General features: G+C 44.2%; 1 protein-coding gene and 1 pseudogene across 8 annotated transcripts in view; both read right to left on the bottom strand.

Annotated features, from left to right (window-relative positions):
- KIF16B (kinesin family member 16B) overlaps nt 1–13880 on the bottom strand; it is a 282927-nt gene extending 269047 nt beyond the window's left edge. For 7 of the 8 annotated variants that reach the window (XM_046678460.1, XM_046678462.1, XM_046678463.1 and 4 more), the window contains exon 1: nt 13699–13880. In XM_046678460.1, coding sequence (XP_046534416.1) covers nt 13699–13745 — 47 coding nt within the window. In that variant the 5' untranslated portion in view covers nt 13746–13880. The remainder of the gene's footprint in view (nt 1–13698) is intronic. The other variant, XM_046678461.1, reaches the window with a different exon arrangement.
- Nucleotides 13881–25584: 11704 nt separating this feature from the next.
- LOC124248183 (60S acidic ribosomal protein P0-like) lies at nt 25585–26087 on the bottom strand (annotated as a pseudogene).
- Nucleotides 26088–26458: the final 371 nt, after the last annotated feature.

The following is a 26458-nucleotide window of genomic DNA, read 5'->3' as shown; positions in this document are numbered from 1 at the left end:
CTAAGCTTTGTTTATCCTCTTGGGGTGGTGAGCAGTCCCCCCCAGCACCCCGCCCCCGCTGGCTTCCAAGAGGAAACAGGACTGAGTGACTTTGACTCTAATGGCACCCTAATTTCAATGTTCTCTCCTGTACGAAAATCAGATGTTACCAACTTCTGCTCTGGACAGCAAACTTACTACAGTAGCGTCTTTCAAAGTGCGGATCGTAAAATCAATGTGGGTAACAACTCTTTTCTAAAATGAAATAGAGAGTAGAAGTGCGCCGAGCTGATAAATGTCTTACTGTAGATGGTGGAAGCACACAGTCCAGTACCACTATCATCAGCCTTCCTAAACACAAATGTCCTTCATTTTAAATAACATGATAAATCGTCTTTCACTAAGTCAAACGGAAAGAAATGTTTTAAATGAATCTTATATTCATAATAACGTTTATTAGAAAATATGAAATGTATTCCCATGGGGGAAAAATACTCTTGCAAACTGAAGTCAAAAACTTGTAAAATATCTCCCTCAAGATACTTATTTATTTCAAAAACATTACAGTGGAAAAACCCAGCAGACACCCCCTTAACCAAGTGATCAAGGTCCACATCAACAGTAATAAGACATAGTGACGTCATGAACCCCCTGACATGATACGAAATGGAAGGCACAGCATCACTTATGTGGTGTTCTCGCCAAAACTGCGTAACTTCAATTTATCATGATAAATCATCAGAGAAACCCACACTGAGGGTTGTTCTACAAAATAACTGACTGACACTCTTCTGAGACTGAGAAACTGTCACAGCGCAAAAGAGATTAAGAAGACGTGGCAGCTAAATGCAATGTGGGATCCTGCATTGGATCCTGGAACAGAAAAAGGACCTTAGTGGGAAAACTATAGTCTAGTTAATAGCATTGTACCAATGTTAATTTCTTGGTTCTGATAACTGTACGATGGTTACATAAGACGTTAATATTAGCAGAAGGTGGATGAAGCATATATAGGACCTTTCCTATAAGTCTAAAATCATTTTAAAATAAAAAGGTAAAAAAAACTTTTTCTGAAAAAAGGAACAAGATGTTTTGTTCCATAAACTATGTATCATTTAAACAGTAAGAGAGTTATGCCTCCAATTCTCTAATCATAAGAGATAAATACAATATGTATTTGATGTGTAATCTGCGTACAGCTAATTTAACACACAGGGGAAGTGCTGAAGCTGTCACTCTTTACCCAGGCTCTCTCTCAGCTCTCTTCCTCCGCTCCCTTCCTCCTAAACACCCAATAGGAGGATCATCAAGATTCTCTCTTCCTCCTCATGAGAAGCAACATGAGACATCATACACATGCTGGGCTACAGATTCCTAATTCCTCACAAGCATCCACAAACTGAAAGACCAAGAGGGAGGGAAGTGGCAGTTGTTAATGCAACAAATATTTTGAGTACCCCTCTCTGCCAGGTACTGTTCTCGGCCCTGGAGAAATAGCCATGAACACGACTGACAAGGTTACTGCCTCTCACAGAGTTCACATGCGAGAAGGAGAGAGAGAACAAACAAACAAACAAAAATACATTCATATGCACACACACATGCACATATCCACACACACACACAAACTCAGATAATGGTAAACGCTACGAAACTAGAAAACCAGAGTAACGTAATAAAGGCTTCTCTGAAGAAGTGATATCTGAGCCAGCACCTGATCCTTCTCTGACTCCCAGCTCCCTCATCTATAAAGCAGAGCTAACAGTATTCCCTCGTACAGAATTGTTGTTAAGAAGTAAATTAGATAATGGTAGTGTAAGATTTAGCAGAATTCTTAGTAAGTGAATGAGTGGCTAGAAATAGTGATTGATGACAAAAATTATTTAACACCATTACAGTGAAAGCACTTTCTCCACTTATTTTAAATTCTACATATCCCATTCAAATTTGCTCAAAGTGTTTGTGAGTAGATTGCTGATGACAGAAACAGCTATTTCCCCTCTGCTGGGCAGCAACAATGAATAATGAATGCATCTGGACCTGGATGGAGCAGTGAACCCAAATGCTCAGCTGAGGGGTGAGAGCAAAGGAAAGCTCCCAGGCCCTGCTGGCAGCCACCCACTCTGTGGCTGAGGGGAAATCGGTGGGCTGAATCCCAAGAACAAGGACCCCTTCCCACGAAGGAGTTCTCCCTTGACTTTCTCTGTAAGTGGAGCTGACAGAAGACTGCCCAAGCCGCCCAAGTCAACACAGGCTCTGGGTCCTGGGCACTGAGGCACCGCCACATCTTCCCTCAGGCGGCAGGTGTAACTATAATGTATCTTCTTTCACAAAATAAACATTAGCAAGACTGCATTCTAATTACGGAACCCACAAAAGCAGCAAAAGCTATTGAAACAATTTAGAAAACTAATCATGAAATAAGGATATGTAAAATAAATCAGCTTCAGACCACAGAGCTATGTATTGCACAACTGGACGTTTCTAAATAACCTCTCTCTGATGGACAGACAGACAGAAGGACACACACACTCTCTCTCTTTCACCTAAAATAAAGTGGCAAAAGTTTAATACCAAATTATGTTTACTAAATACTCTATGTCACTGAAGAGTCTTTTTTTAAACACCAGGACTCACATCTTATATAAGTACATCATACATATTAAGATACCTTTAAATTTTGCACATGAAAAAACATCCTCAGTCACTCGCTTCAGGTCACTTGTCAAGCCCACCAAAACAAAGGAAAAAATCTCCACATGGCCCACACTCCAGAGTCAGGAACAGCGCAGCCCTCCCCAGGGGATCTCGCCTGAAGCCACAGGTCCCCACTCCCCGCAGAAAGCTGCCTGCTCTTTCTAGCCATCCCACTTCCCTCCCCCGCCCCAGCAGCCTTCTTTCTCCAACTCCCTAACTCCCTGTCTGCTTTCTTTTCTTCTCCTTTAAAACAAAAAGAGACACACACACACACCCCTCTCCTCTGCCGAGTCCAGGCTTGCAATGCTCAGGAGAGGGCCAGGAGCTGCGCACATCACACAAGTACAGGAGTTTGGAAAGACGTTATTATAGGAGCCAAACTCTGCACAGGCGAACACGGATTAGTTCTCTCCTTCCTTCAATCCCTCCATTACCTGGAAGGGCAGGCAACAGGTGCCACCTCCATGCCCTCATCCCCCAGCCTCCTGCCCCATGACACGGGCTCCCAACCTCAACCAACACAGCTCGCTCCAGAGCCGGAGTCTATCGCCTCACTGGCCAGCTGGGCCCTGGCCTCCGCCTGCGCCGCCCCTGAGGCAGGCACCCCTCTCTCTCTCCCGCCCTGTCATTCCTGATTTTCCACTCTCCTGCTTTTCTCCCGTTCTCTCTTTGCTTGGCCCTTCACTCCTGCCTCCTCAAGTGTGGCTGCCAGTAACAACGGTGATGATAAGAAACAACAGCAGCTTTGACTCACCAAAAGGCTATTACGGGCCCCGAAGTGTGCCGAACCCGCTGCACAGACTCTCTCATCGGATCCCCTCAACAACTTGCGCAGTATTATTTTACAGCAGCAGTTCTCAAATGTTGTAGCTTCAGGACCCTTTTACACTCTTAAAAATTACTGAGGGGACCAGCCCTGTGGCGTAGTGATTAAGTTCAGTACGCTCTGCTTTGGTGGCCTGGGTTTGCCGGTTTGGATCCAGGGCACAGACCTAGACCACTCGTCAACCATGCTGTGGCAGTGCCTCACACATAAAGTGGAGAAAGACTGGCAGAGATATTAGCTCAGGGCTAATCTTCCTCAACAACAAAAAAGAGGAAGATTGGCAACAGATGTTAGTTCAGGGTGAATCTTCCTCAGCAAAAAAAAAAATTACTGAGGAGCCCAAAGAGCTTTTATTAATGTAGATATATCTAATTATAGTTACCATATTAGAAATTAAAATTGAGAAATTTTTAAAACACAGGATGCACAGCACACAGACTCACATTATCATCATACATGGTGTAGCTTCTGGAAAACTCCACTGTACTCTCATGAAAGATGAGGGTAAAAAAGGCAAATAACATCTTAGTAGTATTACTGTAAAAACAGTCCTGACTTTGCAAATCCCCTAAAAGTCTCAGTGATCCCCACCTCTCTCTGGAGTACACTTGGAGAATCGCTGTTCTACAAGAAAGAAACTGAGCCTTACAGAGTAAAATCAACTTGCCCAGGTCACTCAGCCAGCCGCCTGAAGAGCTGTGTCATAACCAGGTCATGCGGTTCTGCCCCTCCTCCTTTACTATGGCCTTCCTCAGAGACGACATGCACCTCCACCATACCCACAACCACCTGCACAGCGACCCACCTCCAAATGTGCATCTGCACAGCTGGGGACTCGCCCGAGTTCCTACCACTGGACCCGCAGCTGCGCCCTGAGCCACCCCAACTGACCACCAGGCCCCTCCAGCCCACCCAGCTCATCCCCAGCATCCTGACTCTGGGAAAGGTATTCTTCCACTTAATTCGGCGCCAGACCACTCAGGCATCTTTGACTCTTCACCTTCGTCCTGCTGATTGGGCTTCAGAATGTCTCTTCAAAAGCAAAACAACAGGATGTAAAACAGTGTATATATTACCTTACGTCGCACACAAACGGAGAAAAAAGGACTGGATTCAAATGCGCCAAAAGTCTACAAGTAGTTATCTCTGGACCATGGAATTATGAGCGATGTGTGATCTGATTTCTGTGGTACACTTTTCTGCATGGCACACATTTTTTATGAGCCAAGACATTATTTTCACAATCAGAAAATACAGTGACAGCTGCTTCAGGGTTCTGTTTGTAAGTTTTATCCTTTCCTATCACTGTGCCCTCTCCTATTACAACTCCAACCTGGTCCAGAATCACATCGTCCCGGGTCAAATTCAGTTCTCTTTACAGTCTTCCGACACTGGCCTCTGCCCACTCAGATATCTTGGGCCTGGGGTCCTGCATTACAGTGTGGTAGGAAAGCCAATGGGATCAGAGTGCATAAAAAGCACTTAGCACAGCACTGGGCAAACAGTAATAAATGTTCATTGGTGCTGGTGCTGGTATTATTTCCCTGCACTACTGTCAGATGAAACTCCTGAAAACAGTAAGCGGCAAATGACAACCTTGTTCTAAAACCACCAGTAGCTCCCAGTGCTGAACAACACAGACCACATTTATAGAGCCCTTACTGTTGGCAAGTGTTAACTCAGTCAGCCACCACCTGGGCCCCCGGAGCTGGGCCCTGAGAAGATCCCCATTTACAGATGAAGGAACTGGAGCACAGAGCAGCTCAGCAGGTGCCAAGGTATGAAGCTAGGATTCAAAGCCCGAGCTGTGGTTCAAACCCCTTCAGCCTTACAGCCCAACAGAAGTCTCCACAAGGATGGACGTGTTCTGGATCTGCGCCGTTCAATGTGTGGCTATCGAGCATCTGAAATGTGACTGAGTAACTAAATTCTAAATTCTATTTAATGTTAATTTAAATAGCCAAATGCGGCCAACAGCTACCACACTGGCCAGAGCAGCACTCTAGAATAAAAGCCCAAACTCCCAAGCTTGACAAAGTCCTCGCAACACCCTGCCTACCTAGCCCTCAACTAAGTCTCACAAAAAGCTTCAGTTGATCTAAAATCCCTGACTACCGTATGCCTTCCCACCTACCACCCATCCCCTGCCCTCCTCTCATCTAAGTCTTCTGTATAACGGAGGGGCTTTAGAAATGAGACTAAGAGAGACGTGGGTTCAAATCCAGACTCCACAATAACCTAGCTGTGCGACCTCAGGCAGGCTGTTTCAGTCTCTGAGCCCTGCTCCTCATCTGTAGAATAGGGTAAGAGGCCAACTTCCAAAGAGCATTGTCAAGCACTTAATAGATCAGTTCTAAATGGTTACTGGTAACACCCCTTCAGGCTCAATCCACACCCCACCCTCTTATCTGAGAGACCAAAGGAAGCCCTGGAGACCTCTTCCCCTAGCCGCAGGAATCCCCCAGAGGCTCGCTCCATCTCAACCGCACACAGATTCCATGGTTATTTTTACGTGCTGTGTGTCCCGCCCTCTCTGCCACTACACCAGCAGTCCCTTGAGGCCAAGGGCTTCTGTCACCAGCGAGCCCGAGGCAACAAGTCACCAGACAAAGGACTCTGAAGGGAACTGGAGCCAGCTCAGCCCAACCCACCATTATAGTCTGAGGGGTCTCAGTCTCCCCTCTGTAAAATGGGGATAAAAAGCCCTCAGTCAGTCAGTTGACGGGAGGAGGAAACGAAGTTGCCACGGTAAAGAAAGGAGCACGATGCCCGGTGAGGGGCAGGCCCACCTCCCAGCCTTAACACAAGAGACGCACCAGGAACGAGTTCCCCTGGCACTACTTTGCTCCTAAAATGGGAAGATTTCAGTACACTTTAAAGAAATTAATCCATGTCAAAATACCACTGCTGCTTTCTTGCTCTTTTCCTTCTCTTTCTAACTTGATAGACATGACAGGAAGAGGCAGTTCAGTCAGACACTGGAAGGAATGGGGTGCACCCGCCTGGCCAGATGAGCAAGCACACTTTGAAGCCACCACCTGGCCCCAGGCCGGCACGTAGTACACGCTTTTGGTAAAACATTTTTTAAATACTTGTTATTGAATAAAGTTACCATCCTAAGTAGTAAAAACAAGAGCAATAACAATATCCAGTCTTTACAGAGCCCTCGCTATATGCCGGGAGTTGTGTGGAGAGCTTCACCCGCCCGCTTTACATCCACTGAAAAGACACAAGCCCCACATGGAGGCAGGTAGCTAAGCCCGGCAACACTAACCAGCTAAGCGCGGTTCCTGCCTCTCCCAGGCGGGATTTTAAGCCAACCAGCCTGGACTTCCCTGGTCAGCCCTGGTGAGGGCTTGCAAGATAGGACCCTGGGCTCCCCTAAGGGAAGGTAACCTGGCCTCCAACAATCCTTTCTCTTCTTTTGCTAATAACTTTTCTGTCCCACCCAGTTTCTCCCTATGAAAACCTTCCACTTTCTACAGCCCCGAGGAACTCCTGTTTACCAGGTGGGATGCTGCCCGATTCATGAGTAGCTGAATAAAGCCAATTAGATGTCCAAATTTGGGATTTTCTTTTTTAACATCTCATTTGCAACAACTCACGAGTGGATCTTCAAGTCTATTTAGTAGATCTGCAAACAGCACTTTTTAAAATGAAGCGGAATAGAATAAAATAGGACAGAAGAGAAAATACAAGAGTGAAACACCTCCTGAATCTTTTACATATCTAGAGAGCCTCAGTTCAAAATGTGTTTTTCATTGTGAGTCACAATTAAAAATATTTGAAAAAAGGGGCTGACCTGGTGGCATAGTGGTTAAGTTCACACACTCCACTTCAGCAGCCTGGGGTTCACAGGTCCAGATCCCAGGTGTGGACCTACACACAGCTCATCAAGCCATGCTGTGGCAGCAACCCACATACAAAATAGAGGAAGATTGGCAACAGATGTTCACTCAGGGCCAATCTTCCTCACCAAAAAGGAAGACTGAAGAAAGATCCTGTCTCACAACTTATAAGGTATGTACAATTACTATCACCATTTTACAGCTGCAAAAACTGAGGCTTAGAACAATTTAACTTTCTTGCTCAAATTTCCCCCGCTTGTAAAAGACAATAATAAATATAAATGAAAAGCAGTAAGATATATTGGAGTATATGAGGAAGCCATCTGGTTTAAAACTAATTCGGCCTGACCTTGTTTTTCTGGAAGGGCCAAACGTGGCCTGTTGAGCATGCATTGTACATCTGCTTTAAACACTGACAATGTCCCAAAGATAAGAATGATGCCCTGAAAGATAGGGATATAGCTTCCCCCCATATTGGCATTTCCTGAAAAATAAGCATCTCTTCCTGGACAGTAAGGATTAATTATTAACCTGCTGTGCTCACTTTGTGACCAGTGACCTGCTGTGCCAGCTAAGCACCTCGTGACAGTAGTAAAAGAGATATTCCTGTCATATGTGACATATGCTCTTTGCTCCAAGAGGGTATATAACCACTCTGTACACTCCATTTCCTGGACATGCTTCCTTCCTTGGGGAAGAAAGCCTCCCGAGGCTACAGTCCTCACACTCAGCTCATAATAAACTCAACCCGAACTTTGATTTATAGATTGATTATGGATTATTTGTATCGAGAAGAGCCAAAACTGGAACCCCTCAGACCTTGACTCTGTTAACACTGGCAGATCAATGGGACAGGATGGACAGCACTGAAGAATCATCTAGTGTCTCCATGAAAAAACAAGCAAGTGAAACCAACAGGAAATGGACAGATTAGTTGCCAAATTATTATTTGTTGTCTCTTCAGAGGTGAAAAAAGATACATATCCTATAAAATTATAAAAAAATGAAACCAGTAAAAAAGACTAGGCATAAGAACAATGGGAGAAATCACAAAGAAAAAGGTATACAGACAATACATAAATGTTGAACTTTTGCCCATAAAAATTATGAACGAATTAAGTTTCTGCTAACATTTTACTCATTTTAAAAAGCATAGCTGTGACTATCCTAAGAAACTGACTTTGGGCAATGCTACCCAATTGTTAAAATGGCATGACAATAATAGTCTATATGTGCTAAGATTGTTGCCAAGATCACCTTTTGTACCCCTGGCACAGAGCAAACTCTCAGTAAAGGCAGCTGCTCATGCGACGCGACAAAACAGCTCTTTCAAATTTGAAACTACTACTTCTGCCACATTAACCAAAAGCCATAAGGTAATAAAAACAAACTCATCACATCTTGGCCTGAATTAAGCATTAGGTGTTTCTTGCAAGCAATGGTTACTGCAAAGGCTCCTAGCTCAGAAACTCAGCATCTCACCACCTTGCCCCAACCTTTAAGAGCCTGGCTGCAACCTCCATCCTCACTTCCCAATTGCCCCAGGCCTTTCCTTTCTGTTGGCTGCTTCCTCTTTGCCTAAAGCTCCTATACTCTAAAAACTAACATTAAAAAAAAAAAAACTTTATATCTGCACGCCCATATTCACAGCAGCACTATTTACAACACCAAATCCTGGAAACAACCTAAGTGTCCGTCAACAGATGAATGATAAAGATGTGCTGTATATATATAATGGAATATTATTCAGCCACAAAAAAGAAGAAAATCTTGCCATTTGCGAGCACATAGATGGACTTTGAGGGCATTATGCTAAGTGAAATAAGTCAGATGGAGAAAGACAAATACTGTATGATCTCACATATATGTGGACTCTAAAAACAAAACAAATAAAAACTCATGAATCAGAGATCAGATTTGTGGTTACCAGAGGTGGGAGTGGGGAATGGGTGAAATGGATGAAGGTGGTGAAAACGTACAAACTTCCAGTTATAAGATAAATAAGTCCTGGGGATGTAATGTTCAACATGATGACTTTCCTCAACACTGCTGTATAGTATATGTGAAAGGTGTCAAGAGAGGAAATTCTAAGGGTTTTCATCACAAGGAAAAAACTGTTTTTTTGGTATCTATGAGATGATGGATGTTAACTAAACTTACTGTAATCATTTCACAACATCTGTAAGTCAAGTCATTATGCTATACACCTTAACTTATATAGTGCTGTATGTCAATTCTCTCTCAATAAAACTGGAACAAAGTTTAACAACGTCCTTCAGTCCTCCCAGACAACCAGCTAAAAATTCGTTCTCCCACGCCAATGACTTTTTAGTTAACTTACAAATTACATAAACAAGTTTTTAATTATTAATTATAAAACCATCCATGAGCAAAGCAAAAATTCAAACATTAAAAAGAGAAAACAATTCATCGGTCCTCCTCCTTATAGTTACCACTATTAGGCTTCCTATGAATCATTCTGTACAGATACAGCCTTGCGTGGGTGTATGTACACATTTTTTCACACACACACCCCTCTACTGTAGTATGGATGTCTACGTGTAGAGATCTTGCTTTTCTCACTTAATCCCCTATCTTGGAACTCTTTCAAGATCAACACATTCTTTTATAAGTGCTGCACAGCATTCTACTAAATGAATAGGCCATAATTTAACAAATCCCCCATCTTTGTACATTTAGGTCATTTACAACTTTTTTTTTTTTTAAAGACATTTATCCATCAAGTTGGCGACATGAAGGTCTTTCTCTTTTTTTTAAAGATTTTGCCCTGAGCTAACATCTGGTGCCAATCTTCTTTTTTTCCCTTCATCTCCCCAAAGCCCCCTAGTACACAGTTGTATATTCCAGTTGTAAGTCTTTCTGGCTCTGCTATGTGGGACACCACCTCAGCATGGCTTGATGAGCGGTGCCATGTCCACACCCATGATCCGAATCGGCGAAACCCTGGGCCACTGAAGCGGAGCACACGAACTTAACCACTGGGCCACAGGGCCAGCCCCCATTTATGACTTTTTATTGTTACAAACAATGATGCAAGAAACACCCTTACACATTCATCTTCCTAGGTAGGAATACAATCCATAAAATAAATTCTTAGAAATGAAATTGCCCTATCAGAGGCTTTATAAACATCCAATCTTGACAGCTCCTGTCAAATTTCCCAGTATGGAAGTTTCAGAGGTTTGGTCCTTTTATGATTCCATCACCACTCCTACGCCAGCACTTGTTGTTCAGTTAATATTCACCGTCTCACTGGTGAAAAATGATTTCTTCCTGCTATTATTATTTGCATGTCTTTCTTTATGAGTTAGGTCAAGTATTTTTGGTTGGCCATTTGTAGACATCTTTCCATTTCAATGCCAACTTCTGGATCATTGTCTCTCCTTGAATGTCTCCAAAACCAAGGACCTCATCTTGCATCATCAGGGCACCATCTTGGCAACATTTGACACCAACGATCACCACCTCCTTCAGGAGACACTTCTCCTTTCCCTGCCGTGACAATCTGCTGTGCTGGTTCTCTTCCACCAGCTGCAAGCCAGTCTTTTCCCTCGAATCCTAAAGAAAAGCATGTCCCAGTGTCTAACCCCTGGGGGTGCCCTTTTCTTCTCACTGTAGCATTCTATTTTTTTTTTAATCTACTCTGTGTGTGTGTGCATGTGTATCTGTGCTTTATACATAAAAACATGATTTTCTCCTTCTGAAACTAACATTTATGTGCAAAAGATTTCCAAATGTCAACCCTCAAATCACCTGAGAACTAAACCCATGTTTTAGGTCTACCGAACACCAGCAAAGAGACAGATGTTCTTCCCACACTCCAGAAAATGAACAGGACAACACATGGGCAGCACTTGCTCTGTGCAGGACACTGTGCTTGTACTTGACACTTGCTGCATCTCATGTAACTCTACATCTCCAAGAGAGAACACACCAACCTCATCATCCACCTTCCCCAAACGTCTTCTACCTCCTTAAGCATCAAATCTCCATTAATGACTCTACGTTCTTCCCCATCCCTCTCCTTCCCATCCAATGAGCTGCCAAATCCTGTCAACTGCGCCAGTGAAGTGTCTCAGTGTATCTATCCAGCCTTCCCATTTCCACCTGTGACCCAGACTGCGGCTTCCTTACCTCTTGCCCTAATCATGATGCCACCGTCAGAGTTCTCTGCTGAGAACGCAAGTGTCATCACGCCATCTATCTCCTCAAAGCATGTGGCTTTTGGACCTGTTTCCTGCCATCCCTCCATCTACCCGGGCTCCAGGCCTACGCTGGCAAGGCACCACACTCGCAGTATCCCTCCCCAGGCCTGAGATGACAGGAGTCCTGCCAGCATGCAGTCCCTCCCTCACCAGACAGGAGGCTCCTAGGAGACTCTCATCAGACCCCATTTACCTTGTTCCCCAGATAGAACCCAGCACAATGCCATGCATCTCATAGGCCCTTAATAAATGCTTTCTAAAGTTACTCAATACAATCCAAAATTTGCTCATTATTATTCCAAAGAAGGAAAGGAATTCCTATACCCATGTAAATCCAGAATAAAGAAAAATCGGTTTAAATGATCTAAATGACCTTGGGGTCTATTTGTCTTGTATGACATAGATATTCTCTTAGAATTTACAAGGAAGTCAAACTCCTTTCCTAAAAATCTTTAGAAATAACTTAAAAGTCACAAAAGCACTGGTTTCCAATAGTTACAAACTAGAACAAGGATTCCCTCCTTGCCAATAGAAAAAAAGATTCAGATGAGTCAAATAAGGTTCTGGCAATCTCTTGATTTTATGATCTCTGATATGCCAATCAGCTGTCAGAACTACCAAAACATTGACCTCCACAAGCTCATATGACGAAAGTGGAAAGGCCATATGGTAAGTCAAATGTCCAGCAACTGGACTGAGAAGCCAATAAAAACAAATGGTGAGCCAGCCCTGACGGCCAAGTGATCAAAGTTCAGCGTGTTAACACAGCTGCCAGTTTGTTTCCCCCTCACAAAACCACACCACCCATCTGTCAGTAGCCATGCTGTGGCAGCAGCTCACTAGAAGAACTAGAAGGACGTAGAACTAGGATATACAAGCTAGTTCTATGCACTGGGGCTTTGAGGAAAAAAGAAAAAAAGGAAGGGGGGGCCGCCCTGGTGGGACAGCAGTTAAGTTTGCATGTTCTGCTTCAGTGGCCCAGGGTTCACCAGTTCGGATCCGGGGTGCGGACATGGCACCACTTGGCAAGCCATGCTGTGGTAGGCGTCCCACATATAAAGTAAAGGAAGATGGGCATGGATGTTAGCTCAGAGCCAGTCTTCCTCAGCAAAAAAAAAAAAAAAAAAAAAAAGAGGCGGATTGGCAGCAGATGTTAGCTCAGGGCTAATCTTCCTCAAAAAAAAAAGGAAGAGGAAAATTGGCAACAGATGTTAACTCAGGGCGAATCTTTCCCTGCCCAAAAAAAAAACCACACACACACACACAAATGGTCTGTGTGAACTGCCCCCATAGACTCTAAGGACATATCCCACTTAGGTCTACTTCATTCTTTAAAGTTAAGCCAACTCTTCTAAAGCATCTTTCTAAACATTACAAAGAGGTCATTGAAAAGGAAGCACAGAGTATTTTTCAGTGAACGAAGAGTCAAACCATTCTGAAAAGCATTACTTTGTAGAAACATACGAAAAGATTAAATTCTAAATGTGTTTACAACTCTCTCCCTCTTAACACCAGCATATTTCAAACACGTGTACTTAAGCGTCCTTGAGTTTTTCTTCCCCCAGAGTCAAAACTTTGTTAAAAGTTTTCCCATCCGCCCTTTAACCTGAAGTTAAGAACTGCTAAGTTACTGGTTAAAACTTAGCAGTTCACACAAAACTTCGGGTTCACATCCAAGGATTGGAAATCATCTCTTACTAAGAGATTAAAAAGTAACATTGTTAACACAGAACTTCTGAGTTGGCATAATCGAGGGAAGCTGGCCTCACAGCTCGTGGTGCCCCGACAACCACCCCCACGTCCCCCCTTCCAAGGATTTTACGCCTTCACGGAAGTGATCCCTTGACGCTTTTTAAAGGGGGGACAAGCAAACCTCAAGTTAGTGGGATGGGGAAGAGTTTCTACGAATCTTCTCTGGTCTCCTTAACTCTCCACCGAGGGTCCCCTCCAGGGCAGCGTGAAAGGGACAGCAAAGCATGACGTGCTCCAGGCCCCCAGGGGGCACAGCCAGGAGCCGGTGGGTGACATTTAAGTCCACGCTGGCCTCTGAGGAGAGCTGGAGACCAGCTTCCTTCGGGTGCGGGCGTGCCGGGGGGGAGGGGGCGCAGGCGGCCCCACTCACCTGCGATTCATGGGCCGGACCCTCACGGCCACCTTGACCGATGCCATTGCTCATCCCGGCCCGGCCCGCGAGGGCTCCCACCTGCCCGGCGCCCCCGGCCGCCGGCGACTCTCGCGACTCGGCGGCGCTCCCGCCCACTTCCCTCTCAGCCCCGGCCCCTCCTCTCCCGGCCGGACCTGGCGTCCCGCGGCGGCCCCACCTGCCGGGCCACTGAGCATGCCCAGAGCGGCTCCGGCCCGCGTGATCCGTGCGCCGGGGTTTGGCGGCGGCCCGGAGGGGCGGAGGGGCGGGGCGGGATGCCCGGGCGCCGCCGCCTGAGGTCGCCAAATCAGAAAGATCCCCGATGTAGGAAGTGGCCTGGAAATCACAGGAGAGGACCCAGGCGGAGTGATTTCCGGGAAGCTATAACACACCCTCATCCCCTGAAAAACGGGAAGAGGAGGAAGAGGGAAGGATCGCAGTAATTTAGGGCCGGAGCAAGGACCACAATCCTGAGGGTCAGATTACCAAAAACACGGTTTTTCAACCCTTAACAAGGACCTGGCTCTACCCCACCGTGCAGAAGTTAGCTCGTGCAGTTACAGAGCAGGAAACTGAGGCATAGAGAAGATTATCACAGCTCGTTATTGGGAAACTCCGCTAGGGCATTCTCCACCACTCTAAGGCTGAAGAAGCGAGAAATAAAAATAAAAGGGTACTAGATGTTTTAAATGCGGGCGAGAATGGCTATACTGGCTGAAATCAGATTTGAATTGGACTTTTTGGCACTTACGTTACAGTTTAGTAGTTTAGTTTTAATCATAAGGGAGTTAGGGGTGGGGACGACCCTCTCTTTAAGGCTTAGGGCCTCTGGTAGAAGTAACCCCCGCCCAGGAGAATCGATTCAGTCAGTCAATCACACACCCAGGAAGCCACCTGTGAGCTACAGGGTTACCTGTGGGCCACATTAACCAAGGCATCAGCTCTGCGTTTCTCCTGCTGCCCCACTCAGAGCCGCTCAGCCCAAACAGCCCACCCTACCAAGCCCAGGACCCCACCTTCCTACGCCGCGTCCCACAGCTGACAGGTACGGGCGGGCATGCCCACCGAATACGGTGCCCCGCCCTCAAGACCCACCTTGGCCCCCATGGCCCTAATGGGGCCACAAAGGGATGCTCTGCCTTCACACAGACCCCGCCCCTGCGGACCCGGAAGCTGGCTGGCAGCGCCCACAGTTCGAACGAAGAGGGCAGGACAGGGTAGGAGGAGCTGCTCCTCTAGGAAGCCGAGCTGTAGTGGAGCTGCAAGAAGTTGGAGGCTGGGCTCCTGGGTTTGAGCCCCAACCCCACCACTAGCTTTGGGAGTCCTCCAGCCTGCGTTACTGGGCGCCTCTGAGGCTTCTGCCTTACTGCAAACCAGGAACAGCTCCGTGGAGATGGTTAACGCATTAAGGGAGACGACGGCTGCGACCGTGTGACCCACTCAGACAAGGAATCATTATTTCATCAGCTTCCCTAGAGCCCCGCGGCTGGCCCGGAATCAGCATTCCTTTTGTTTCTAGAACCCTGAAAACCCTGGGTTTGTCCCCGCTTGCTGGCGCGGAGCTGGGTGCGCAATCGACAACCAGCCTGCGGAAAAACGAGGAGCGCCAGATTTTGGAGCGGGCCGGGCATGCGCGGCACGGCAGGCTGGGTTGAGGCGCCGCCCCAGGCAGGGGCGGGTCCCGCCTTATATGGGAGCTGCGCGGGGACAAACCGCGCGCCGCGCGCCCGGGGGGACGTGGCCTGACAACGAAGGGAGACCCTGTTACCCCGGCTCCTGGCCCGCTTGCCCCAGACCGGGCCTCAGCGCCAAACACCCCAGGGGCCCACACCCGGCAAAGCCAGCCCAATTCTTTATTTTTTTTTCTTTTTGGTGAGGAGAGATTGGCCCTGAATAATATCTGTTGCCAGTCTTCCTTTTTTTTTCTCCCCAAAGCCCCAGCACATAGTTGTATATCCCAGTTTTAAGTCATTCCAGTTCTTCTATGTGGGATGCTGCCGTGGCATGGTTTGATAGGCAGAGAGTAGGTCGGTGCCAGGATCCCGACGGAGAAGCCCAGGTTACCAAAGTGGAGCACGAACTTAACCGCTCAGCCACGGGCCCGCCTCCCAATTCTTAAAGACAACAAATTAAACAAACTTTGTAGGAGGAGTTCTACTTTAGCCACTAAAGCGATTTTCTGCGCCTAGAGTTTTATTGGTGGTTGTTTGGGAGGTTTCGTTTATTCGTTCCTTTCTCAATGTATTTCCAGCAGCCCCATCCTTCAGTAACATACCCATTTGACACAAAACAGACCATCGCTGCCCCGCAGACACATTAGACCCCAAACTGCGCGCCTGGAGCTTTTGAATAGGAGGCGGTAAAGCTTCACCTCACCGTGGAGGGACGGACCAGACACTTAGCCAGAGAATATTTCTAATGGAGAGTGAAAGAAGTCTCTGAAAGGGAAGATGAATTATAAGATAAGGGATTGGCTCATCTTCTCAAACTTTAATGTGCATACTTTTAAGTGCTTTGCAGACTTTAACGCTCACAGGAATCGTCTGGGGATGTTGTAAATTGCAGACTCTGATTGCGCAGGTCTAGGGTGAAGCCTGAGGCTCTGCGCTTCCAACAAGCTCTGGAATCGCGGATGCCGCCGGTCCGCCACCCACACTTAGAGGAGCGAGGAGTTAGTGATCACTAAACAGTGTGGGAGCTTTGAAATACTGATGGTGGAAAACACTCATGGGTCTCAATCTGGAGTCCAAAGGGTCAGTGGATGGAATTTAGGGGTCCATATCAGTTAAGTATCGCGGCCTAACAGCCCAAAATTAGCGGCTTAAAAAAAAAAGCCGTTTATTATTTCTCACGGTTCTGTGGGTTGCTGATCTCACCGGGCTAACTTTTGGGGTTAAAGGCCGAAGGTTGGGCTCATTTGGGATGACTGGGAAGCCTGTGGCTCTCTCGCTATTTCATACTCAAAAAGGTGACACCAGATTTCTTTGTTCTGCAAGGCAGCCTTTCCGGAGGGCAGGCCCAATGACTCTGTTGAAGTCCGGTTTACTGATATTCCACTGGCCAAAGGCAGCAAGCCCAGCATCGGTGTGGGAGGGGTCACCCACCAGGAGGGAGTATTCATGGAAGCCACAAAAGTTAGAAATCCACCAGAAAGTGGGTAACTTGGATGAGAAAAAAAAAAATTGCATCTGTAATAGCATCTAAGTAAAATGTATTAATTTTAGCAATTCCAGAGATTCTGCCACCTCTGGAAATCACACATAGTTTCGTGTTGTTATAATTGTTGCAACTTTCTCAAATTGTTAAAATCATTATTATTTTGAAACTTTGGTAGTCATTAGACTGACATTAAATCTTGGTATTTAATATAACCACATATACTCTATCACAAATTTATTTTTCTTATATCTTGATAATTGTATTTCTTTATAATCAATTTTCTTTTTAATCCCATGTATTTTATTGTGTGCATTTAAAAGATGTTATTCTGAGGAGGCTGGCCCGGTGGGCTAGTGGTTAAGTTCACATACTCTGCTTCAGCCACTTGGGTTCACAGGGTTAGATTCGAGGCACTGACCTACACCACTTGTCACTGGCCATACTGTGGCAGTGACCCACATCCAACATAGAGGAAGATTTGCACAGATGTTAGCTCAGGGCGAATCTTCTTCAGGAAAAAGAAAAAGTTCCTCTGAAAATGTTGCTTTCACCAGACAACCAAAAGGGGCCATGGCGCAAAAAAAGTTTAGAAATGCATGATTTAGAAATTCTGTGTGTATGTGTGTATTGGTTTTATTTTGTTTTCTTGTTTTTATATAGTTTATTTGAGTCTTCATTTATCATTGAATTCTTTTTTTCCCTGATGTTTAGCAGTCTCATTACTGCCAAATAGTTGTGAGTGATTTAAATTCCCGGAGTCTGAGCTTCTTCATTTCAAAGCGAGATGGCACTAGAATAGAATATTCACTCCACCTCAAAATATTTGAATCATCTTGAAATACCATTACCAGGGGAAGAAAAAATACTATATCCCTATCAGCTGTGTATACAGCTGTGTATTTTTTTCCCTTTACTCTAAGGAATAAAACTGATTTACTCTCTCACAAACACAACTTTTAAACAGCCCTGATAAACAGCAGACTGGCACGTAAATTGGAACATAGGCTACAACTGACAGCCCAGGAACCCATCTATTTTCCCATGTTCTAGAAGTACTGACCGCCAGCATTATGTCGCACAGTACTCCTTGTGGAGGTGCCTTGCCCCCTGGGACTTCAGTTGAATTTAGGACCTATGCAGGGCGCCAATAAACAAAAATAAGTGTTCTCCTACTCTTCGAACAAATGCGTAATATTTTTTGCATTTTCAAATCCAGAACAGAAATTACAGATTTCAATCCAAACCCAGCACCATTCTCATCTTCTACATCATAAATTTAAAGGTAAATTTAGGATCTTCTAAAATACTAAACGTTAAAAACAAAGATAATTTGAAAGGTGTCCTTTCGGGCCAGAGAGTGAAACCTGAGCACCAAAGTGACAGTAAAGATAATCACAAAAGTCATAAGTGATAATTTTGCTACAAAGTTATGGGCCGTGGATGCCAGCTTCCTTTTTACAGCAGAGGTGAACAAAGAAATCACAGCAGGTTTAATTTAATCGAAACTATCACCCTAAATCATACCCATTTTGTATACTAAAATGGAAAACGATTGTTTTCAATTGCAAATAACTGTACCTATGGTCGCAAATACTTTAGAATTGATGAGCTTGTAGAGTGTGTGGCAGCATTGCAACTTCCTCAGAGGGAGAGGCCACATTTAGCTGAAGGGAAGGGGAAAAGTTTTGTGGGTGAATTAGTTTTGGAGAGGGGCTTTGCAGGAGTGGTGGAATTTGAACCCCAAGATGGATGAGGAGCTGAATTTGGAGGCAGAGGAAATACCTTGAACGAATGTTCAGAGTTAGAAAAGCAAGGTCCTGCTCTGGGAACAGTGAGAAACCTCTTTACCTGGAACAGAGTGTAAGAGGTTTAAAGATAATTACAAATTCTTCCCTCCCTGTACTCATACCTTGCAATGTCACTTTGCAGTATCCCTCAGTCAAGGGCGGAGCCTGTTTCTCCATCTCTTTAATACAGTTGGCCTTGTAACTTGCTTTGGCCCATAGAAAACCTTGCTATTTCCAAACCTAGGCCTCAAAAGGCCTTGCATGTTTCCACTTTCTCTCCAGGAACCCTGCTGCTGTCAGATGAGCAAGCCCAGGCTAGCCTGCTGAATGATGGTGTGACCCAGTCAAACACAGTACGGCAGCTGATAGCCAGCGAACCACCAGACACGACAGTGGGGCCACCTTGCACCAGCCAGCCCCAGTCAACTCATTAGCTGATCACAGATGTGTGAGTGAGGGCAGTCCAGAATGACGGAGTCTGTCCAGACCAGCAGAATCAGCAAGCTGAGTTGTAGACTGAGGGGGTCAGAATATACCACCCCAAAATATGCCAATTTGGCATAAGAATTATTTTAAGCTGAAGGCAATCAAGAAGTAAACACAAAAAGCTTTCTTTGCCCTCCCCCATCTGCCTAAAGGCAGGACATAAATTTCCCTCTAGGAAGGTGTTCCTTCTGCCCTCTCCCATACCAGGAGAAGAACGACCCTTATTACTGGAGACAGAGAGACAGCAAACCTTACTAAAATAACCCTTATCTTCCACTAGTTTCCCCCGTACATTTACTTTCCCACCATTTGCTGCTCCTAGAAGGCCAACTCCCTTTTCCTTTCTTTAGTCACATTTCCACAATTTGTCACCATGGCCTAACCACTTTATGGGGTTTTCATTTCTCTTCTGTGATGCCCTCCATGTGTGTATGAAATGAACTCTTTCTCCTGTCAATCTGCCTTTTGTCAGTTTAATTCGCATACCCCACTAAGTAAACTTAAGAGGGTACAGGAAAAGATTTTTTCCTCCCTGTCAAGACTCATAATAACCAATGGTTGTGGTTTAAGCCATTTGGTTTAGAATACATGAGTGTTATCACGTGCATCCAAATACCTCCCATCTTATATAATGAGAAAGGTTTTAGACGGATATGGCAATTCAGGAGCCTTTGGAATCATATGAGTGACATAAAAAAACACCTGAGAGTTGGGGCCCTAATTAAAGACCTTTGGAGTTGTAGTTTGGAGCTGAAAGAGTCTTCACAATCATTTCTCACATTATTCATGAGGAGACTAAGGCTCAGACAGGCAACGTGACGGTGGATACCACTTTCCTCGCCACCCACCCCCTCATCAGAACTTAAATCAATGAAGCAGATTCAAGGAAGAACGAATACATCGTCTGTGTTCCCACCACCACGCCTTAGCCTCTGCTGTGTGTCCAGCAGGACTGCCATCCCCTCTCCTCCTCTCCTACGGCCAGTTCTTCCTTTAAGTTCTACTGTCCCTAGCCTTCCCCCACCGCATCAACTAACAGTACTCGCTCCCTCTTCTCAATGCCTTGAAGCATGGTTGGACCACTCGTTTCTTATTCATTGGAGAATTTTAAACCTTGGTTTTTGGTGTCTTTCTTCCAAGCAGCTTATAAATCCTTTAAAGGTAAACAGCAGGTCTTAGAGTTCTCTGTACTCCCAGTAGTGCCAGGAGGGTAAATGTTGAAGGTGACAATTAGCAAAACCAATAAACTCATTACACTATTCTATTTCTGTGGATGGCCAGTGGATAAATATGAATTTCTATGTGATGATTCTTTGGCTCATTTTGTTCTTTTTTGTTCCTCTAACCAGGTCATAACATAAAGGTTATGCCATTTGTTACTGTCAAGCTTAATTAAGCACATTATAATTCATTAACCCCTGTGCTTGCTTTGTAATTAACATTGATTAACACAAACAAGTACAAAATAGGCCATCAGCACTTTCCAGAAGTGCTGATTACAATTTTATTGGTAATTCAATACAGTATAGAAGATGACAGGATAGTAATTTGCACTCTCTTTACATAAGGAGACAAATGCTACCATGCAAAACTAAGCCAAGAAATAAACTACTTTGTTCATTGGATTCACCTGATTAAACTTTGACCCTGTGAGCCCACCCTATGACTATTTAAACCTTGAGTAGAATGACTAAGGGCACAGCTCCAAGTAACTTGCATCATTGCATCCCTGGCCTCACGGAGGGAGGGAAGCGTTTCAAGCTGACAGATGGATGGTAGAAGGTCCAGTCACAGCAAAGAAGCCCCCAAGGCTCATGACAGACAATAATGGGGCCAATATCACATTTTGTAGTTCTGGGATAAGTCCAGGTTTTGATGGCAGCAGATTGAAGATGCATAACAATGAGCGCCCCGAGGCATTGGATCTGAAAAGCTCTGAGTGACTAATTACCTGAAAATAAACTCTATCTGTCTACTCACAATGTAAAAAAACAAAAGCAGAAAATCCCTATATTCTAACATATTTGAGATTGTGGTTAAGTTCCATTTCTTCCTGACCTCAGAGGTCAGGCATGCATCTTGACATCCTTGCTAAGAGGAGTCCAGCAGGCTCACATGTGACTATGGTCGATTTCCAGTGGGGAAGGGCACGCACTTGAACTTTTGCGTATTTCTAGGATGCTCAGGAGCTGCAGCAGTTTCTGTTCTGTATAAAATAAGTAGGGGGGACTCTGCCCCATTGCTCTCCAGGGAAGTATTAACAGAATTGATGTCATCCAAATCAATTGGCCCTGTGCAGATGACTTGATAATGAGGCCATGGAATTCTTACGGTTCAGTTACTGCTCCAGAAAGTATGCTACAGAAATCATTCAGACCCTTTAAAAGGAGAGTTAGTGCAACATGGGGGTGTTTCAAAGTCAGTGCTGAAAGATTTGTATTGTTTATGAAGATCTGTGAGATACCAAGACTTCTATATAAATGTGTGACTTGTAGAGAAAAAAGCTGCCAAATGAAAAACTACGGGGAAATTTGCTGAAGGTGATATAGCTTCTAAGTATTGAACCTTCAGTCTGAACCCAAATGTCTGTGTCCTCAGAGCTAAGCCTTCTCTGTTGACCCCCTTCTCCCTAGCAGAGGATGTGTTAGAGAAAGTGCCAGAAACAGAAAATCAACTGTCAGAAGCAAAATTGAATAAAGAGATAGACAAAAAGAACACACAAAGATGCACCGATACAAAGGATCAGCCTTAAGCAAGATGATGACATTGGTGACATTTGTCTCTGGTGTCCACTGTCTTCCACCTGCCATTATTGAACATCGTATTCAGTGTCTTATATCAGACCCAATAGAGTTGTAGAGAGTCATTTAATCCTCTCTCCTCCACCATCCTCTGTCTATCTTTCATAACTATAATACTTTTTTTCTTCATTTATTTTTAAAAATAAGACATAAAATACATTCAGTTGGGTGCCTAAAGCATACAAATCTTAAGTGTACAGCTCAGTGAATTGTTTCCATATTATTAATCATATATATCCATTTAACCACCACCCAGATGAGAGTCCAGCACATTTCCACCATCCCAGAATCCTCTCTTGAGCTACAGGCTTTTTACTTGAAAGTCAGGTTTCTTGAGGTATCATTTTCACACAGTAATATTCACTCTTTTCAGTAGGCAGTTCTATGAGTTGTGACAAATGCGTATCGTTGTGTGGCCGCCAACACAATCAAGATGTGGATCTGTACCATCACTCTCCTGAGAAAAATTCCTGTGTGCCCCTTTGTAGAAAATGCCCTCCGTTTCCAAGCCCTGGCAACCACTAATCTGTACTCTGTCCCTACAGTTTATCTTTTCTAGAATCTCGTATAAGCAGAGTCGCGCAGTATGGGTCTGACTTCTCTCATTTATATAAGACATTTGAGATTCATTCATGTAGTTGTATATATCAATAGTTTCTTCCTTTTTATTCCTGAGTAGAACTTAATTATACCACAGTCTGTATATTCATCAGTTGAAAGACATTTGTGTTGTTTACAGTTTTTGACAATTATGAATAAAACCTCTATAAATGTTCACATATAGGGTTTTGTGTGAATCTAAGTTTTCATTTCTTTTTGGTAAAAACCCAGGAAATGGATGTCTTGGTCTATGTCAGGTGCATATTGAACTTTATTTTTTTGAAAAAAGCCAAACCTTTTTCCAGAGTCCTTGTACCATTTTGCATTCCCACTAGCAGTGTATGAGACTTTTAGTTGCTCCATATTCTCTTTGTTTTTAGGAAAATTAGCCCTGAGCTAACATCTGCCACTAATCCTCCTCTTTTTGCTGAAGAAGATTGGCCCTGAACGAACAACCGTGGCCATCTTCCTCTACTTTACCTGTGGGACGCCTGCCACAGCACGGCTTGATAAGTGGTGTTTAGGTCTGTGTCTGGAGGTCCAAACTGGTGAACCCCAGGCTGCCAAACTGGAGTACACGAATTTAACCACTTTGCCACTGGGCCGGCCCCCTGCTCCATATTCTCACCAACGCTTGGCGTTGCCAGTTTTTTTAAAGTCATTTCACTAGGTATGTGGCATAGACTTTTGAAGTTGAGCAAACAAGTTCACAGAAGTTATTGCTATCTTCAGAGAAGACAAAATCAATCTTAAACATCTATATCTATGAGAGCCTCTTGGCTGCCTACTAATTAGGCAGTTCATGTTAATGATCCTAACTGGAGTTACTTTTCCTCATTCAGTCCAATTTTGATTAGTTGTCTATATCTCAAGCAGCATGGATGCCAATTTCCTAGCACACCTGTGTAAGGTGAGAGTCCTGTCTCTTACCTGCAGCTGCCCTACAGGTGATACGTAAAGGTTATAGCTCCTCGCTTCCTTTGGCATCTTTAAGACACCCAACAACCTACCTTTAATCACCTTGTTTGGATGTGTTTTCTGTACCCAGAAAATAAAACATCCCTCCAACTTCTGGTTTCAGGAATATATCTATCAAAAACGTTCCAAGTTGGAGGAGGGAGGAAAAAATGCTTCATTGCAGTAAACAAATTGTTACACTCAGGGATTGCTAGAGAATTCAATCACTTTCCTGCTCTGCCCTCAATATGCACAGTGCTATCCACTGCTATTCTCCAGAAGTAACCGCTGCTGATTTTTCTGACTTGGGTAGAAAACACAGGTAGTCAGAACCTGGTCCTCTCGGATTTGTCATACAAATTCCTCCCTGGCCTGTTGCTGCTCTCTGGATTTCATTGCTAACGTCTTGTTCATTTGCATCCGTCTGCCCCATCTGCTGGTTCTAACGGTGTGCTGTCAGCAATTAGTCTGTGATGCATGTGCCACCTCTTATGCATTTCTCATGTCCCTCTTCTCCCCCGCCCCAGCTGTTCCCATCTTTCTGCCTCATCTCCAAACGCAGAAACACACAGGTCAACCTCAGCTGCATCTGTTCATTTTTCTAAATTTCATTACTTAAATACACACACAATTGCTTATTACATGCAGAAAGGATAAATTCAAACGGTACAAAAGGGAACAGAGCTAGAAGTCTCTTCCGTTCTCTTTCTCAGTTCCCCAGTTCCCTTATTCAGAGGCAACTACTGTTACCAGTGTCTTGTGCCTCTCCAAAAAGAGATAGTCGATTGGTCGACAAACATACAATCTAGATATTGTTATTCTTTGGAGAAATAATACCAAACTCTAACACCTTTTTGCACTTGCTTTTTTCACAGAATATATATATATATATCTCCTGTGAAGTGTTTCATCTGGGTATGCCTGCATACACTAGTGAGTCCACCTCACTAGATTTGCCTCATTCTTTTAAAGAGTTGTTTGATATTCCATGTTCTGAATGTATTATGATTTATTTTACCAAAGTCCTTTTTAAAGTATCTAAAAGAATGACTGAGTAGCTGAAACAAGATAGAGGTTTCTATCACGCAAAAGATGAGCATTTAGGTGGCTCACGTATTGGTAGCTACAGTCTCAAAGACTGAAGATCTTTCCATCTTCTTGTTCTTCTGTTCTTAGCACATGAATTTCTCCTTGTGTTTGAAAGTTGCTTAAGCTCCAGCCTTCACTTCTGCATTCCAGCAAGAAGACCAATATGTTCCCTCTCAAGAAAGGCACTTCCTAGCTCACAAAGTCCTTTCAGTTATATCCCATTTTCCAAAACCTAGTCACAAAGCCACATGTAGCTGCGAGGGGGAATAGGAAACGTAGTCACAATCCAGGGAACCTGTTCAAACTTTGGAGTTCTATTTAGAAGGAAGGAGGGGAGAGTGGATATTGGGGTACAACAATCAGTTTCTGTCTCAGAATTTGCTCTTAGATACAAAGCTGAAAAAGAGATCTTTGTGAATGTTCCATTTCATACTATGTGGGAAGATCTGTAGAATTTCTGGATTACACGGTGTGAGCAATTGTATTTTCATGGATATTACCAATTGCCATCCATTGACAAGCTAACAATTCATACCTGCACCATTGTTACACGAGCGTGCTTGTTGTCCCACACCTTCAATAGTCCCGAGTGTCCTCGTATTTTCTGATTTTTTTACCTTTACCATTATGATAGGTAAAATATAGTATCCAAATTGTCTTAATTGGATTTAATAGAACTTTCTGTCATTTTTAATGAAGTTGAGTAGTTCTTCAAATGTTGAGGAACCATTTGTACTTTCTTATCTCTGAACTCTTTCCATTATTTGCCCATTTGTTCATTCGGTTATTTCCTTGTTACTCTGTAGAAAATCCTGATAAGTTGAAGAAATTAGCATTTTCAGTAGCATTCATCATAAATATTTTTTTCACAGTTTTGGCTTTGTTTATTGCGTTTTTGTTTCCATGTAGATTTTTAAAAAGAGAAGTAAACCTTTATTTCTTTGTTTCACAAATAAAGCTGACTGTCTTGGTTGCTTTTTTGGTGATTAGGCAAAGAGGCCAAATCCCATATCCTGGTCTGACTCCTCCCACACTTCCTTTGCTTCAACCTTGGCTGGAGCCACAGTGGCAGCAGGAGCACCAGTGGGGGTAGTGGCCATGGGGGCAGCCGGCACAAATGCAGATGCATCAGCCAAGAAGGCCTGGCCCTTTTCAGCAAGTGGAAAGGTGTCATCAGCCCCCTCAGACAAAGCCAGGACCCGCTTGTACCCATTGATGATAGAATGGGGCACAGATGCAACAGGTGGGTAACCAAGCTGCAGACGTACACTGGTGACATGGCAGGCACCCGCCAGGAAGTGAGGATTCAGTTTCCTCCTTGAGGCCAAGCACTCTGGGGTTGTGGATGCTGCTGTTGTCGAACAGCTGCTGGATGACCAGCCTGAAGGAGAGGGGCCGATGTTATCACCTTAAGCGGTGTGGCCTCACTGGCCCCCACCTTGTCTCCAGGCTTAATCAGTTGCACATCACTCAGGATTTCAATGGTGATATTTTTATGTATTGAAATTTATCTCTTTTAAAAAAATGCTTCTGGGTTTTGTGACATTCTTAGGAAGGCATTTCCCATATCAAAATTATAAATTAAATTGTCAGAATATACAACTATGTACCGGGGGGCTTTGGGGAGAAAAAGGAAAAAAAAATAAAATCTAAATTGTCTTATGTTTCTTTTTACATAGTAGTAATCAAGGCTTATTACTTATTAAACAAAGAGGCTCCAACATGATTTATTTTAACTTGGTTTCTGGTTACCCTGGCCCCTGACCCATCTATCTTCCTCCAGTGATTTGATAGCTTGGCTGCATCTTAAACAGAGGCATCAGTTCTTTGTCACTGAAAACGAGTACATCTTAATTCTAC

The sequence above is a fragment of the Equus quagga genome, chromosome 12, assembly GCF_021613505.1.
Source record: "Equus quagga isolate Etosha38 chromosome 12, UCLA_HA_Equagga_1.0, whole genome shotgun sequence".
Taxonomy (NCBI): domain Eukaryota; kingdom Metazoa; phylum Chordata; class Mammalia; order Perissodactyla; family Equidae; genus Equus; species Equus quagga.
The sequence above is the reverse complement of the archived record's forward strand: the minus strand, read 5'-3'. Positions and strand labels throughout refer to the sequence as shown.